Source organism: Vipera ursinii (assembly GCF_947247035.1).
Source record: "Vipera ursinii genome assembly, chromosome: 1".
NCBI lineage: Eukaryota > Metazoa > Chordata > Lepidosauria > Squamata > Viperidae > Vipera > Vipera ursinii.
Window position 1 is genome coordinate 336,617,985 of NC_139512.1, and position 17,589 is coordinate 336,635,573.

A 17,589-nucleotide genomic window follows, 5' to 3' on the forward strand; every position below is an offset into this window, starting at 1 on the left:
GGATCTCAAGATCTCATGACAAGTAATCTCTCCATCCCATTGACTCAAGATTCATTTTGACAAGAGATGGCGGCAATGTGTTTGGACACTGGGCGGGTTGGAGCTGGGCTTGCTTTATTTGTCAGATTATCAAGATGTTTTGGATAGACATTCTACAGACACATATAAAAGCAACTTCATCTCGGCTGGCTGCAAGAGAGGGAATAAATCCAAAATCTATATTAAGGCAATATATTTATCCGGCCAACTTAGGTTTACAAAATTATGTGAAGATTTTCAGCTTGTAAAAAATATTGGGTTTGTTACATATATTTCCTACCATTTTCTCTAAGAGCTCAAGGCAATGTATGGGGGTGGGGTGGGGGTGTCTACCATTACTTTATTCCCATAGTAACAACTATATTGTAGAGTAGTTGGGTTGATCAAGAAGAACTGTCTCAGGGACACCCAGTGATTCCACTTTAAAACCCAGCACACAGTCATTTATGTTTTTGTCACTTCCTGCAATAAACTCTACATGGGTCTCCCTTGAAGAGTACTCTGAGGCTTTAGCTACAGCAAAATGTGATGGCACTGGGTGTTATGGGTGCTGGTCATTCAGCACATGTCACACCTCCATGAGCTACGTTGGCTATAAGTATGTCTCTGGGTGCAATTCAAGGTGCTGGTGGCTTATCTTTAAAACCATTCATGACTTGGGACTGAGTTACTTACAAGGCCACCTTACCCAGCAGCATCAACCTACTAGAACTGGCAAGACAGATATGCTCTGGGTCCTGTCATTGTGGGGGTGTCATCTGTTGGGACCCAGGAGGACAACTTTTTCTGCCCTGTGGTGAGCTTAATTCCCCCAGAAATTAGATTGGCCCCAACCCTGCTGGCCTTTCACAAGGCACTGAAAACCAGACTGTGCTATTGAGCTTTGGCCCCTGATCGCATGGAGGCTTATTTGAGTGTTTGTGAGTTTTCTCAGCTGCAGTTTTAATATTTTTGTTGGTTTTAATTTTGGTTGCTTCTTATTGTTTCTATTCTGTCTAACTGTAATCTGCCCAGAATAATATATATGAGACAGGCCACCTGTAAACTTAATAAATAAATAAACAAACTTTAATTTGGTTCACCCAAATTCGATTCCAGCACTTGAATTATTACACAATACTGTGCTAAACAAACAGGGGGCGGGGGGGGGGGGGAAGAAAAAACATTTCCTGTCAGGAAATGCAGAAATAGAGCCTAGTGACGTGACCATGGAATTCGTGCCTTTTCTTCTGAGTTGCTTCTATTAGATTCCTTTTATATGATGTTTTCTTTCTTTTAAAATATGAAGTACCTGGAATGTTTTGATGGAAATATTTATTCAAGCTTGAAAAAGAAGATGAAAAATCCACCAGAAAATATCTCCGTATCCTTGAGAACAATTGTTTTTTTTCCCCCATCTCCCCGCTCTACTTTAGAGGTGCTGATGTGCCAGTTCATTTGCATCAATATTTATAAACGGAACAACTACATAACAATGCGAAGTGCCCGTCTCAAGCCAGTTTAATCCTGGGAAATGGTAACAGAGCCTTTGTTTCCCCCCCCCAAAGCCATTTCTACTGAGCCCCTCTTTCTTCTCCTGCCCATCCATCCTGAGCTGGACAGCTAGTGTTTTTATTATTATTACTTGATCAATAGTCATCTTTCTATCCAGGGAGTACTCAAGACAGAGTTAAAAGTAATAAGAAAATGATATTTTGATAGTGTTCAGACAACAACCACCCAAAGTCTCTGGGGACTGAATGGCATATAAATTAAATAAATTATTATTACAAAATACTTTAACCTTAATGAATTAATCATTCTCCATATTTGCACAATACACAACTATACAATAATCAAAGATCCAGAATTCATGTGACATGCTAAACCACAAAATAAAAGAACAAAAACTCCAAATTTAACCAGGTTAATATTAGCTAAACTAGCACACTTAATATGGGACGCGGTGGCTCAGTGGGTTAGGACGCTGAGCTTGTCGATCAGAAGGTTGGCAGTTTGGCGGGTCGAATCCCGAGTGCCACGTAACAGAGTGAGCGCCTGTTACTCGTCCCAGCTTCTGCCAACCTAGCAGTTCGAAAGCACATAAAAATGCAAGTAGAAAAATAGGGACCACTACGGTGGGAAGGTAACAGAGTTCTGTCCGCCTTTGGTGTCTAGTCATGCCGGCCACCATGACCACGGAGATATTCTTGGACAAGCGCTTCGGTTTTGAAATGGAGATGAGCACCAGCCCCTAGAGTTGGAAACGACTAGCACACATGTGCGGGGGAAACTTTGCCTTTACCTTAGCACACTTAACCAGAGTCAGTGGGTTTGAGTTCATTTTAAATTAAATGACTATAAACTAATTCAGACTGAGAAGCCTGTCTCAGGGCTTTTTTAAAACAAGCATGGGTGCTGCATCCCATAGCTTGGTAGCTACCTTCTTCCAACATGCCAATGGCCCAATTTTGTTTCCACAAATGTGTTGACCCAAATGTTTAACTTCATCCCTGAATTAACCCATTTTTTGGGATCACAAAAATACAATGCATCATAAACTAGTCCAATAGGCACAACACAATAAATCTCACCACATACACAAACCGGTATTAATCAAGTTTCTTTGCTCATAGAGCGTATATGGTGTAAACATAAGTGGCATAGGGGTGACAATAACCTTGCATGGCTTGATTGGATTCAGCAAGAAATGAGCAAGGATCATTTGAAAGGAGAGCAAACTACAAGATATTGGAGGACAGAGCTGTATACCCTGTGACTTCTATGCACTGAGTGTAGTGGTAGTAAGCAAAGCCCATTCTTGCAAGACATGATTTTCTGCCAGCCCAGCCTATTTTAGTACCTAGACTTTTGAAATGAGATGGGCAAATAAATTTCATACATACATACATACATACATACATACATACATACATACAAAGGTAAAGGTTCCCCCACACATGCGTGCTAGTCGTTTCCAACCCTAGGGGCCAGTGCTCATCTCCGTTTCAAAGCCGAAGAGCCAGCGCTTGTCCGAGGATGTCTCCGTGGTCATGTGGCCGGCATGACTAGACGCCAAAGGCACACGGAACGCTGTTACCTTCCCACCGTAGTGGTCCCTATTTTTCTACTTGCAGTTTTACGTGCTTTCGAACTGCTAGGTTAGCAGAAGCGGGGACGAATAACAGGCGCTCACTCTGCTACGCAGCACTCGGGATTCGACCCGCCAAACTGCCGACCTTCTGATCAACAAGCTCAGCGTCCTAACCCACTGAGCCACCATGTCCCTTATACATACATACATACATACATACATACATACATACATACATACATACCCTCAGGTGGCAAAATGCCATTGGCCAATCCCGAGCACTGATAGAGTGGTAACTTTCCATCTGAGCAAAAGATTGCTAGTATGCTTAATTGTATCAAGTAAAGATCTGAGAGATGAATTACACATCATGCTAAATTTGATGACTGTTAACTTTGTTTTGTTGTGGATTAGGGACGTGTGAATCTAGCCTGACAAGTTACTGTCTGGTTCAAAGGATTCTGCAAGCTCCAAAAATACTTTAATTCAGTGCTCAGGTTCATTTGCAAGAATTCACCTACATCTGTTTGATGATTGATTCCATCTTCAATCATGTCTATTGACTGGCTCTTCTCTTCCTTTCAGCTCAAATTGTTTATTTCAAAAAGCGCACTTGTTTCCATCACATGCTTTCTAAGTCAACTTTACTGTGGCAGAAATGGGAAACCAGTAAACTTGTTATTCAGCTTCCAGCTCCTAAACCTACAGAATGCAGTCTGAAGGCTGCCCCACTTCAGCAACAAAATAGTAGCTGAGTTCACAGGTTTCACTAAGCCAGAATGTGACCTGTTTACTGAAATGTACTGTTTTAATTACTAAACTATAGCTTGCACCATATTTTTTTAAAACTTGTCAACTTTTAAGATGTGTGGACTCAACTCCCAGAATTCTCCCTCTGCTCTAAAGCTTTAAAGGGCAGCTGATAAGATTCAGCTATTTTCACAACAGCCAGTTTCAATGGGGGAAACTATTCTTTAAGTTCCAGATGGCAGCTGCTTGTAAGGAAACCTTTAAACGTGCTTTGGATGCCCTAGTTTGTATAGCTTTTCTTTAGGACAAGGAAAGGGTACATTTGTAAAGTTATGCTGAGGCCAAACAGCTTTCATGAAAGTACCAATTTGTTATCCTGACTGATGAATATGAGAAGCATTTCAGAGCAGTAATGGGGGCAATTTAGGGTTGCAAGTGGAAACACAAATCTGCATATACAGCTGTGGTTGTTAGGTGGTTTTCTTTCAGACTTATGAGCAAATGACCATTCGGTTTTATTTGGGCAAGTTCTCCAAGTTCTAACATTATGGAACAGGGAATTCTCTGACTATATCCGTGACCCACCCACAATGCATTAATTATTAAACCACATTTATCTAGCCACCCATCACACACAGTGACTGGCTGGTATACACATTAGAGCAACAGCCCAGAATGGTAAACAATGGTCTTATTTTATTTGCTGCCCATTAGAGAACCAATGTTCCCTAACATGGTGCTCTCAAGATGTGTCAGGTTGTCTGCACCCTAACCAACCTGGCTGCAAATTTTGGGAGTTGGCATCCCAGCACTTCTGGAGTGTATCAGGCTGAGTTGATATAATTATCAAGTCCTTTATGCTGGCCAGCTAGAGATACCTTGTTCCAGAGATTTCTGAAATGGTTAACCAGCAAAAAGGGGCTCAAGACATGACACAATGGAGCTTGCTTACTTTTGGATTTTAAGTATAATTATTTAATTCTAAGAATGGCGCTATAAAATTGTTGTGCTACAGAGGCTGTCATTAATTTCTCCATGGAATTTTTGAAAAAGAAAATCATCTGAAGGAACCAGCTTGAACTAAATAGACCATACATTTATTGAATTATCAAATCTAAATTGTGAGTGGAGGAAAGGTCAGCTCTGGTCAAGCTATGGCTGTGTGGTTCTTTTTCCCTGCCCTTTTGGGTTTCATGTTTCTTGTTGGAAAGCCTGTGATCATAGCTACAGTCAGGGCTTTTTTTCTCATAGAACGCTCAGAACGGAGTTCCGGCACCTTTTTTGGATGGAACCTTGTAGGGTAGGCAAGGCGGGTTGTATGACATATGTGAGTTCCGGCACCTTTTTCTTTTACAAAAAAACACTGGGTACTTAAAAGAAGGTCAGGAAAGGAACAGTTACCATCCTGATTATGCTAAACACCCTTTTCTTTCTTTGCATTTGCTCTCTGCTCTCTGCTTGTAAATGCAGCCTGACAGTCAGATTGGACTGACAAGTATCCCTCCAGGAAAAGATGCAGATAAGGCATAATGCCAGAATGTGGCTGGAATTGCTTAGATAGTCTCTCACATTTGGGCACTGAACTATTCTTTTAAAGCTAACCTGAAGCACTCGCTGACAATTATGACCTCAGAAGAAACATTACCAGTAACTTACGAGTGAGGCAGACTTGTATTATTATGTTGATCTGTGCGCTTAATATTTCTATGTCAAGAGGCAATGAGTTCCATAGGTAGATTATGCTTTAATCTGTTTTTGATTTGAACAGTATAGTAGACTAGGCTAAAACAGAGTTGAGTATCTGTGATTCAGCATGTTGTGAAAATCAGGCCATTATGTTAAGGCATAAGAGACTTTATTTGTTTGTGTATCTTTTTAAACACACCCATTACGAGGAGACAAACAAGGTACTAAACCTAGGTTCAGGATTTAATGTGATGCAAGAATTCAGCCTTAACATTCTTGCAACATCTCTTGCCAGAAAAGTCTGAAAGGAGGGAACTGCAATACAGATCCCTGAAATTAATATATTTTCATCTGCATGGGCTGTAGATCAGCCACAGGGGTCTTTGATGAAAGAACAGAAAGCCATAAAGCAGGTGGAGCCTTTGCAGTTGTGGAAAGCAGCGTCTGACATCAGGGATCCTGTCAAATAACACTGCCCAGATTTTTCCAATGTGTCGCCCCCTCCCCCCTCTACCATTGAAAGACAAGTTGCTGAGAACAGTTGGCGGGCAATTGATCAAGGCAACCGCCTAGAGATGGGAGAAGTCCCCCTTTTTAGTAAGAATATTTGCATTAAAGAGGAGGAGACCGGCTAGTGGCAGGCTGGTATTAAATATTCTGTTTATTATCTTTTTTTTTCCTGAGCAGATCTGCACATCCCCATTCCTTGTCTACACGTGCTGCATCCATAATCATTCTGGGCACTTAAGAGAGAACATTTCATTTTCAAAGCTGTTTCTAAAGATTCCCTAATGCATTAAACATGCCCACCATGTCCCTCTCATTTAAAGACGGAAGGTAGCTCTGCTTCAGATTTTGAGCTGCAGGTCTCAGATCAACCTTTTGCATCCAGAAAATTGACAGGTTTCTTTTTTCTGTCTCTTTTTTAGAAAGGTCTGGATGAAGGGGGGGGAAAGGTACCCCTTTGACTGCATCTTGAGCTTCAAAAGTTCCCAGGAGAATCCTGCCGTCATTGGAAGAATATGTTAATGTTAATATGCAGAAGCAAAGTCTTGGGATAGAAAGCGCTGTGTGGAAGGACGCTTTTCCATCCATACCAAAAACAAAAACCAAAAAGGCTCATGCAAGAGTCATTTATAAGGCTGCCAGAGTTACTCACCATGGTAACAAAAAGCAGCTATAACAGTACAGCTCAGCTAGTTTTATTTTATTTTATTTGTGCTTAACATATTCTATAAATTCAGGCCAGTTGATTAATTAAATTTATTAATTTATGGTTGGATCACACAAGTCAAGGCAATGGATTAATTCAGAAACAGCTTAAACATTGGTGCTCAGATTAAGATCAAATTAGAATGACTTTAAGGGAGGCGGTGGCTCAGTGGGTGAGGACGCTGAGCTTGTCGATCAGAAGGTCGGCAGTTTGGCGGGTCGAATCCCGAGTGCCGCGTAACAGAGTGAGCGCCTGTTATTTGTCCCAGCTTCTGCCAACCTAGCAGTTCAAAAGCACGTAAAAATGCAAGTAGAAGAATAGGGACCACTACGGTGGGAAGGTAACAGTGTTCTGTGCGCCTTTGGCATCTAGTCATGCCGGCCACATGACCACGGAGACGTCCTCGGACAAGCGCTGGCTCTTTGGCTTTGAAACGGAGATGAGCACCGGCCCCTAGAGTTGGAAACGACTAGCACGCGTGTGCGGGGGAACCTTTACCTTTTTAGAATGACTTTCCTCTATAGGCATGTTCTGGGAAGGGGAGGGGGCAAGTGATACCCCACGTTAAATCATTGTACCAGTGATGTAAATGACATATTGTACACCATTTGGCTGGTGCAAATTACATAATTTACCTTATCTGCATGATATTGTGTTTCCTCCCATTAATTCACCTAAGGCCAATTGCTTTCCTTCATTGGGATGGGAGAAGGCCCCACAGACCAGATCTTTCTTGCTTTCTGCCCTCGATAACCATGTCCCAGTCCTTCATTCCCACTGGGCTTCTTCTGAGACATCTGGGCAGGACCAACTGCTCAAGTTTGACTCTAGTAGATGGGCACAGACTCCTTCCCATTAATAGAACAAGCTTTAAAGTGGCTTTGGGCTGCCATTCTGCTCCAGTTTTTTTAACAGATCTGTTGCAGGCTGCAGCCACCATTAGTTTAATTCAGACTGACTGAATGTGACTTGCGGAAAATAAGAGTGACACCAATGTGTAGTGGCATAATGTGGGATGAGAAATTGAAGGTTCCTGAGTGTGAATTATATTAAATGGAAGGGTATTATAATTTCTTTGGTAGGGGACATCTGTCATTAGAGATTTTATAAGGGTAGGAACAACTTCCTAGGGAGCATATTATGGTGGTTTGTTTGTTTGGTGCCTTTGAATCAGAGTTGACTCCTGGAGATTGCTGGGACTAGGGGCCTTCAATTTTCTTGGCAAGATTTCAGAAGCAGTTTGCCACTGCCTGTTTCCTAGGGAGCAGAGGGAATGGCAGGACCAAGATCACCCAGTTGGCTTTATGCCTAAGTGCACTCCTGGTTTTAGCCCAATGTCTTAACCACTACAAGAACCTGGCTCTCCATGTAGAACTTTTTCAGGGAGATTTTTTTTTAAAAAAAATCTCATTTATATCCCACCCTTCTCCGAAGACTCAGGGCGGCTTACAATCTAAGAAGCACAAATCAATGTGCTTAGCAATAGCCTTCATTCTATGTATACGCCTGCTTAGTAGGGCTGGGTCCTCATTTTACCTACCTCAGAAGAATGGAAGGCTGAGTCAACCTTGAGCCTGGTGGGACTCGAACCTGCACTAATGGCAGGCAGCTGCAGCTGGTGTTACTTAAGGAGGCATTAGCCCACTGCTCCACCAAGGCTCCTTTCCCTTTACTCGCTAAGTTTTCCATTTCTCCAGTAGTTTACTTCTGCCAATTTTAAGACGCATGGACTTCAACTCCCAAAATTCCCCCAACCAGCCACGCTGACTGGGGAAATCTGAACGTCGTCGAAGTCCATACATCTTTAAAAGCTGCTGAAGTTGAGAAACGCGGGTTTAGACTACCTCATTTTCTGCCAACTATTAGTACCGCAGCAGGAGGGCAAACCAAACTCAGCGGGGCTATTGCAGCCTTGACCAGCGCGATAAAAGGAAAAGGCGAGGTAGGGAGAGGATTTTCACGAAGGCGGACTGGGAAACATCACCTGGCAACTTGAGCTTCCCAAGGCCAGGCGGCCAAAGGCTTCCGACGGGGCCGCCTTTGCGCCGAGAAAACCAGCGCTGCCCCGCCTCTCCGGAGCCTCCGCCCGTCCAGTCTCGGCAGGTAAAAGTCCTGCCGAGCGCAAACCTCCGGTAGATCGCCGAGAGGCCGCCTCCCCGGCTCCCGAAAGAACAACCCGTCTCTTCGCCCCTCGCTTGGAGTTCCGGCGGTCTCCTCCTCAGAGCGAGTCCCGCCGCCGCCTCAATCCAGCTGGGAACGGATGCGGGGACAAGGCGAGGCTGCCGGGCTACGGGCATCTATCGCGCCCTTCCGCGCCTCTCTGTGGCTCCCCGGCAGCAGTTGGGCGATTACCACTCGGCGCCAGGAGGGCCCCTCGGAGCATCGGCGGAGTCCATCCAGCAAAGCGCAGCGGAGCGCGGCGCCTGGGCTGGAAAGCGCAGAGCTGCGAGGGCGGCGCGCTCAAACTTCCCTCGCCCAACCGGCCGGCTCCGCGCCCTTCCCCCCCCCCGCTCTGCCCCGCCCTGTGCGGGGTGTGTCCCGCCGGCGCCGGGTCCGCCTCTCGGGGGTGTAAGGGGGCTGCAACAGCGGCGCCCGCGAGCTAAGCGCCGGCCTCGGCAAAGACGCGTGGGGAGCTGCCGCCGCCGCTTCGGCTACCGCTCGCGCGCCATGCGGCGCAGGAGGCGCAGCTAGCGGCAGCGATCCGGGCCGAGGAGCGCAGTGAGCATGGCCGCGCCTGTCCTCCGCGCCGGGCCGCTGCTGCTGCTGCTGTGGCGGGCGATCGCGGCGCTGCTCTGCCAGCTGGTGGTGGCCGGCTCGACGCTGGAACTGCTGGGCGGCAGCGGTGTGTACGAGGCGGAGCGTGGCCGGGGCGGGCGGTGCCAGGCCATCGAGATCCCCATGTGCCAGGGCATCGGCTACAACCTGACCCGCATGCCCAACCTGTTGGGCCACGAGCACCAGCGCGAGGCCGCGCTCAAGTTGGAAGAGTTTGCCCCGTTGGTGGCCTATGGCTGCCACGGCCACCTGCGCTTCTTCCTCTGCTCGCTGTATGCGCCCATGTGCACCGACCAGGTATCCAGCAGCATCCCTGCCTGCCGGCCAATGTGCGAACAGGCACGTCAGCGCTGCGCACCCATCATGGAGCACTTCCACTTCGGTTGGCCTGACGCCCTGGACTGCTCTCGCTTGCCTACCAAGAATGACCCGCACTCCCTGTGCATGGAGGCACCCGAAAACGCCACCACGGCTGAGCCTCACCGGGGTCAGGGCATGCTACCTGTGGCACCACGCCCTGCCCGACCTCCTGGGGATGGCCCCAGTGAGAGCCGACCAGGCAGCAGTGCTTCGTGTGAGAACTCCGACAAGTTCCAGTACGTCGCCAAGAGCCTGTCATGTGCACCCCGCTGCTCCCCTGGAGTTGATGTCTTCTGGTCACGGCGAGACAAAGACTTTGCTTTCATCTGGATGGCCGTCTGGGCCACGCTCTGCTTCGTCTCCACTGCCTTCACCGTCCTTACCTTCCTCCTGGAGCCCCACCGCTTCCAATACCCTGAGCGGCCCATCATCTTCCTCTCTATGTGCTACAATGTCTATTCAGTGGCCTTCATCATCCGCTCGGTGGCTGGTGCGGAGAACATTGCCTGTGACCGGGAGAATGGGGAGCTGTATATCATCCAAGAGGGGCTGGAAAGTACTGGCTGCACTATTGTGTTCCTCATCCTGTACTATTTTGGCATGGCCAGCTCCCTCTGGTGGGTCATCTTGACTTTGACCTGGTTCCTGGCTGCTGGCAAGAAGTGGGGGCACGAGGCCATTGAGGCCCATAGCAGCTACTTCCACATGGCAGCCTGGGGAATCCCCGCTATGAAGACCATTGTTATCCTCACCATGCGGAAGGTGGCGGGGGATGAGCTGACTGGGCTCTGCTACGTAGGGAGCATGGACGTCAATGCCCTGACAGGGTTCATCCTCATCCCACTCTCCTGCTACTTGGTCATTGGCACCTCCTTCATCCTGACCGGCTTTGTGGCTCTCTTCCACATTCGCAAAATCATGAAGACCGGTGGTACTAATACCGAAAAACTAGAGAAACTCATGGTGAAGATCGGGGTTTTTTCCATCCTCTATACTGTCCCAGCCACATGTGTCATTGTCTGTTATTTCTATGAACGTCTCAATATGGATTACTGGAACCTCCAGGCCTTGGAGCACAGCTGCTTGCCTTTTCCAGGCCACCGAAGTGTGGACTGTTCCTTGGATGCCTCGGTGCCCACGATGGCTATCTTCATGCTGAAGATTTTCATGTCCTTGGTGGTAGGCATCACCAGCAGCGTTTGGGTGTGGAGCTCCAAGACTCTGCAGACCTGGCAGAGCCTGTGCAACAGGAAACTGGGAATGAGGACTAGGGGGAAACCATGTAGTGGGGTGACCTGCACTGGAGCGCACTGCCATTACAAAGCTCCTGCTGTTATGCTGCACATGACCAAAACAGACCCTTATCTGGACAACCCAACACATGTCTGAAGTTGGACCGGCCCCAGAGAGGCACCTCTGGAGAGCAGAAGCATCAGGGAACACCGTAGTGTCATGGATCTGCCCAATGCCTAGCAGGTTTCAGCAGATAGCATGGAGCTAACGTGTGGGTTGGTGGGGGCTGGAAGAGCAAGAAAGATGGCAATTGTGGCTGGAGAGAGGCATCAGCAGATTTTGAGGGCACCTTTACCGTACTTGCTTGGGAAGAGCAAAAAGATTTGCTCACTCCTCTCTGCCTCTTTCTCAAGTAATGTTTTTCCCCCCTAGTGTTATGGTTTAGCTGTCTCTGTTTGCCAAAGTCCAGCAACTACTTTAACGTTTTATTTTGGGAGATGGGTTGGAAGAGGATTTGTCCAAAGTTATTTAATTCTGTAATTTATTTTAGTTTTTTTTAAAGTAAATTCATTAGCTGAAAGTAATGGAAGAGGAAAGAGAGACCCAATAAACTCTGGCTGTGTTATTTCAATCCAGGTTGGTGCCGTTTGCAGAAATTCAAGAGGCTTTGGAAACAGCTGTTGCAAAAGAAGGGGAGCCAGGGAAGGGAGAAACATTCAGGCACAGCCGTTCTCATCTGAAAGTCTAGGCAGGCGGGAGGGGGAGAAAAGGAAGGAAGGGGCGAGCCCCCTCCCCCCCTTTGCTGATATCCACCAGCATGAGTTGGGCCACAAGACTACTAGGGCTAAAAGGCAACTGGTCTTTTGGTCTTCTGAAAGTGCCCTGCCCTGCCCTCGTGGGGAAAAGTGGTTTCAAGCAGATGCAGCAAAGAGGCAGGAGGCTCTCGACATATTTTTAGTCCAGCTGGAGAGTGACAAAGCAGAGCTGGCCGTGCCAAGGCTATACAAGGCATCGCACAACCAGCCCCCTCTCCACACCCCCACTCACTGCCAATATGCTGACCTTCAGCTCATTCTGCAGTTGAAATCCAGGCAGGCAGCTGCTTGGGGCTTGCGAGCCTCTTGTGTGGTGACATTCCTCATTCTGGGCTAAGGGTTTAACCAATCAAGCGTCTCTTTTCCCTGCTGGAGACCTGGGTACAGATGCCCTGACTTTTTCCAGGGTCTTGAAGGCTGGGAATTATTATTTATGGATTAGGAAGGCAGTGAAAAGCATCCATCCAAACAGCCGTAATCTCTCCCAGCTCTACCTGAAAATGCTTTCCACGTGCAGAGCTCTGGGTGCTATCACTAAGTTCTTCCCCTTGGGGACGGGCAAGAACCCAAAGGTAACCGGAGGCTGTGGGGTTGGGGTTGGGCGGGCAGCAGAGTATCTCACGAGTGCGGTGTTGCAGCTACCACGGCAAAGCTACCGCTCGGAGTGGCTTTGGGCCATCTCTGGGAGTGATGGGGTCGTGCTTGTGAATCTCCTTTGCTGAGAGGGATGCTTAGAATGACGTGGCTGCTCTTGGAGCCTGTTGACAAGTTTTCCAGAGTTGGCTGAGGGACCCTTGTAGGAAAGAGAAGCAGGGAACTCGCCTGAGCCAACCTGGGTTGTCTGAGGTCGGTCCTTCAGGCACTCCAGCAGCAAGTGCCATCCAAAAGACAGATGAGATTAAATCTCACAGCCGTCCTGGGGGAGGAAGGCACTATTCTAGCCCCTTACTCTCCCGTTCATCCTCTAATCTAGCTCCAAGAATGAAGCCTCTGATGGAAGAAGCTGGGTGTGCTTAGCCTGGGGAATTGAGGATAAGCTAGTACAAGTAGTCCTCGACTTACAACAGTTCACTTAGTGACCATCCAAAGTTACAAGGGCACTGGAAAAAAAAGACGATTTATGACTGTTTTTCACACTGACAACTTTTGCAGCATGCTCACATGAACAAAATCCATACACTTGGCAGCTGATTCATATTTATGACGGTTGCCGTGTCCCAGGGTCTTGGGAATCACCTTTTGCAGCATTCTGACAAGCAAAGTCAATAGGGAAGCCAGATTAACGACCGCATTAGTAACCTAACAACTGCAGTGATTCACTTAACAACCACAGGCAAGAAAGGTTGCAAATTCGGGCAAAATTCGCTTAACAAATGTCTCGCTTAGCAACAGAAATTTTGGGCTTGATTGTGGTTGTAAGCCGAGGACCACCTGTACTTTTCCAACACCTGAAGGTCATTGAAAAGGAAGATCTATCTTTTGTTTTAGGGGGTAGGTCACAAAATAATAATTGCCTGTTGAAGGAAGGTCATTTTTGACTGACTTTTATTTTTAAATAATCCGTTTGTGGAACAGCAGTAGACTCCCCTTCACTGGATTTATTTAAGCAGAAGGTAGATACACGTTGGTCAAAATGCTTCCATTTGGATCCCTGCCTTGAGCAGAGTGTTGGCCTTGAGAGGTTCCTGGCTCCCTTCTACTCTGAGTTGACAGAGTCCCTGTCCAGAGAGAGGCGTCTTTCCCTCTCTGATTGCCAGGAAAGAACATCCCACCCCGAGGCCACAGCTGCCTGGACCACTTTCGCCAAACTGACCCCCCCACCCCAAAGCAGGACCAGTAAATAGCACAGATATGGACACACACCCTTCCCTGGAGAGCAGTTGGCCACTTGCCAAGATGCAGCCAGTTGCTGAAGGGGGGGCACTGTTTGCCAGCCATGCGGGACACGAGGCAGACTGGAAGCAGGCCTCTGGCGGGCAGCTGCTGATTTTGGCACGCCTGCCTCCCCCTCTGGGCCTGCCAGGAGCCAGCCTTCCTGGAATGAATAATCCTTTCCAGGCTCCCCCACCCCCTTCCAGGTGATTTGAACTGGTGCCTCACGCACTGACACCCAAAGCCCCAATGGCCTGAGGTTCAGTGGGAGGCAAGCAACATTTGGCATCTGGTGACATGGATCCCTCAGTCACCAACTCTGCAGGGCTTTTGATGCTCCCTCCCACCCCCACCCCCCATTTTGTGGGGAAGAGACTGCAGTGGCATTTTTCCCCTGTGGGGGACGGAGGGATGGGCAATGGACCTCAAATAATGTCAAATATTTCATATTTTTGTCAAAATATGTTTATTTATATAACCCAAGAGTCCCACCCTTCATATGGTCATCTGGAGCAGATCTCAGTGTTCAATTGGAGGAGAGAGAAGACACTGAAGAATTTATTTATTGCACCTATTCAGGAGCACAGAAAGGCAGATTCCAGTCCATATATGCAGATGTTTAAAAGTCTAAAAATTTCCAAAGGAAATACATTATTCCAGAGCCTCCAGCACAAACAATGCTGGTATGGCTATGTTCACGCAAAATAGAGCGAGTAAAGATTCTAGATCAGTGGTTCCCAACCTTTTCTGTACCCCACACCCCTAGAACGCTTCTGATATATTCTCGCACCCCTTGCAAAAGTTCAAAATAATGGCAACAAATTATGAATATACACTATAATGTTGAAAAGCCAAGTTTTTGCACCCCCTGGAATATCATCTCGCACCCCTGGTTGGGAACCCCTGTTCTAGAGGCACAACGTGTTCACTTTACTTAAGGCCTTTATGGTTTAGCCCAGTGCTTTTTTTATAAAAGAAAAAAGGTGCCGGAACTCACACATGTCATACAACCCGCCTTGCCTATCCTACAAGATTCCATCCAAAAAAGGTGCCGGAACTCCGTTCTGAGCGTTCTATGACAAAAAAAGCCCTGGTTTAGCTGTTTGCACAAAACCTGCCAGTGAGTGGACTGAGGGTTTGTGCAGTTTGTCCACTGTAATCCATAACTGAAAGCATTATTTATATCACGCTTTATAGAAGCAGGGGTGAGCAACAGGGCACTAATGAGTTCCAGTGTAACTTCAGACACTTCTGTTGCCATCTGCCAGTTCCCTACACCAAGGAGAGAACCAATCTAGAACTAAGGAGAAAAATCCTAATGGGGAGAACAATAAACCAGCGGAATGAATGCCTTGCCTTCAGAAGTTGTGGGTGCTCCATCACTGGGAGCTTTCAAAAAGAGACTGGACAACCTTTTGTCTGAAATGGTATAGGGTTTCCTACCTGAGCAGAGGGTTGGACTAGAAGACCTCCAAGGTCCTTTCCACCTGATATTATTTTATCATTCTTTTCTTTAAAAAAAAAGACTGGAATGCAATAAAGCAACACATCAATGTCTAGCATCATCTTTGTTTCCAGCCCTAATTCTAGATTTAGTTTCTGATCTGAGGTAAGTAAAATAGTCAATATTTGGATACTTTTGAATTGGGCACCTTGTGTGGTGTCCTTTATCCCATTTAGCTTCCCACCAACCCTTTTTGCTAGGCCACAAGCCTGCAGATGAGTCTGAGAGTGAGGAAGCTCGCAAAATACATTAAATTGTGTGTGTGTTGATTAGCAGTCCAATTGGGAAGAACTTCGGTTGCCAGCAGAACCTGCCTTTGGCCAGCTGTTCCAGTGGCCACTTTGCCAGTCAGATGGACTGCTGAAGGTGCCTCCTCATCACCCAGCAAAGATGAAGTTGAAGGCAAAGGGCTGTCATTTTGATTAGTTCAATATCCTTTGAGTCAAGATCACCTACTAATGACCACCTGGACACATTCTGTTATTTTCTTAATAACCGTATAGAGGTTTGGTACTATAATCACCTGATTTTTTAAAAACTCCAGTGTCACCTACAGCTTTTGGATGTCTAGTCGCTCCCCATCCGGACACTAAAGAGGTCTGATCTTGGCTACCTTTTCAAGATCAAAAGTCCTCTAGTGATAGGAAAGATTAAGAGGCTTCTCCTGGGATGGGGCCTTTCTGGAAAGTACCAGAAAAAGATTCCCACCTATGCATCTGTAAGATAGCGTGCCTCACTGGCAGTGGCAATAAAGTAGGCTGCAGATTAGTGCAGGATGTTTACGAAGAACAGATACAGGAATTGGGTATGCTTAGTCTAGTAAAAAAGAAGGACTAGGAGAGACATGATAGCAAGGGCTCCTGCAAAGAAGGGGTCAACCTATTTTCCAGAGTACCAAAAGGCAAGACAAGAAACAATGGATGGAAACTAACCGAGGAGAGAACCAACCTAGAACAAAGGGAAAAAATCCTAACGGTGAGAACAATAAACCAGTGGAATGAATGGCTTGTCTTCAGAAGTTGTGGGTGCTCCATCACTGGAGGCTTTCAAAAAGAGACTGGACAACCATTTGTCTGAAATTTATTTATCTATTTTATTTATTTGTTGAATTTATATACTGCCCTATTCCCATTCCCGAAGGACTCAGGGCGGTTCACAGGGCAATTAAAACCATACAAAAAAGAATAAAATAGAATTAAATTAATACAGCCCACAATTCCTAATAACAATAAAAATTAAAATTTTAAAATTAATTTCAAATAATTTAATTAAATACTTTAAAATCATGTAGGGTCTCCTGTTTGAGCTAGGGGTTGGACTAGAAGACCTCCAAGATCCCTTCCAACTCTATTATTCTATGTTCTATGTGTGTGAGGGCAAGGTGTTATAGAGCATGGCATATTCATTCTCTCTTCCTTGGCCTTGCCTAAGAAATGTGTACATTGCAATAGCGAGGATGCAAACATGGGCAAGGCCGTCCCTAGAGACTCTGGGCTGGGGTTTATTTATTTAATTGGAATTGCATGCCGTTCCAGTCACTGCCAATGCCGAGTTTCCCATCGGAGTGATTTCAATACTTACGCTTTCTCTGTATAGCAGAGAAGGCTGTGCGATAGGTCTGAGTTCTCAAAGCCTACTTGACTACCCAGGATTTTCAAACATTATGGTGAACTGGAGATACATCCAGATCCTTCACTATATAAAGATTGAGGGAATCCTTCCTGTGAGGGTCAAAAAAAGATTCCACCTGCTTCCAACAGATAAATGCAGGCCTGAGTTACCAAACACATGATGTCATAAAACCAGCCATTGTGTTTTGCAGATCATGGCTTAGTCTGTTGCGTGAGTCTTACACATTGTATTGACTCAGGGTGTTTAATGGATGTGTGTTGTATGAACCCAAGACATGGGATTATTCAGTAAATCATGGCTAAACAAACCATGGTCTGGCACAATGAGTGAACTCAGTCCCAGTTTTCCCGGGCTTTCTTGGCAGGCTTAAGTGAGAAGCTGGGCAAGCTAATTTAATATTCCCCCTTTCCCTAAAAAAAATTATACTTCTGCCCCTCTGATTGCCCACCCAGTACTGGGAGATCAGTTGCAACATGAGGATAAGCAAACCAGTACTCTATTGATGACGATGAAGATGACTGTGACAAAAACCCACTTTTGTGCGTGATGCAGGCTTAGCTCCCTGAGGGCTGCCTCCCAGATCTGGGCTGATATCTGCACTCTGCCAAAAAGTGGTAGTCTGGATTTTTTGCCACCC

The 17,589-nt window shown here is 46.5% G+C and overlaps 2 protein-coding genes across 2 annotated transcripts in view; both read left to right on the forward strand.

Moving 5' to 3' along the window:
* Positions 1-9,364, forward strand: part of FKBP6 (FKBP prolyl isomerase family member 6 (inactive)) — a gene marked incomplete at both ends in the record, with an annotated part of 67,810 nt that extends 58,446 nt beyond the window's left edge. Inside the window, one exon of the mRNA XM_083379446.1 lies at positions 8,773-9,364. Within this exon, the coding sequence (XP_083235572.1) occupies positions 8,773-9,364 (592 nt within the window). The remainder of the gene's footprint in view (positions 1-8,772) is intronic.
* Positions 9,365-9,393: 29 nt separating this feature from the next.
* Positions 9,394-11,976, forward strand: FZD9 (frizzled class receptor 9). The gene has a single exon (XM_083357807.1). The coding sequence runs from the start codon at positions 9,486-9,488 to the stop codon at positions 11,283-11,285; it is 1,800 nt and encodes a 599-aa protein (XP_083213933.1). The 5' UTR covers positions 9,394-9,485; the 3' UTR covers positions 11,286-11,976.
* Positions 11,977-17,589: the final 5,613 nt, after the last annotated feature.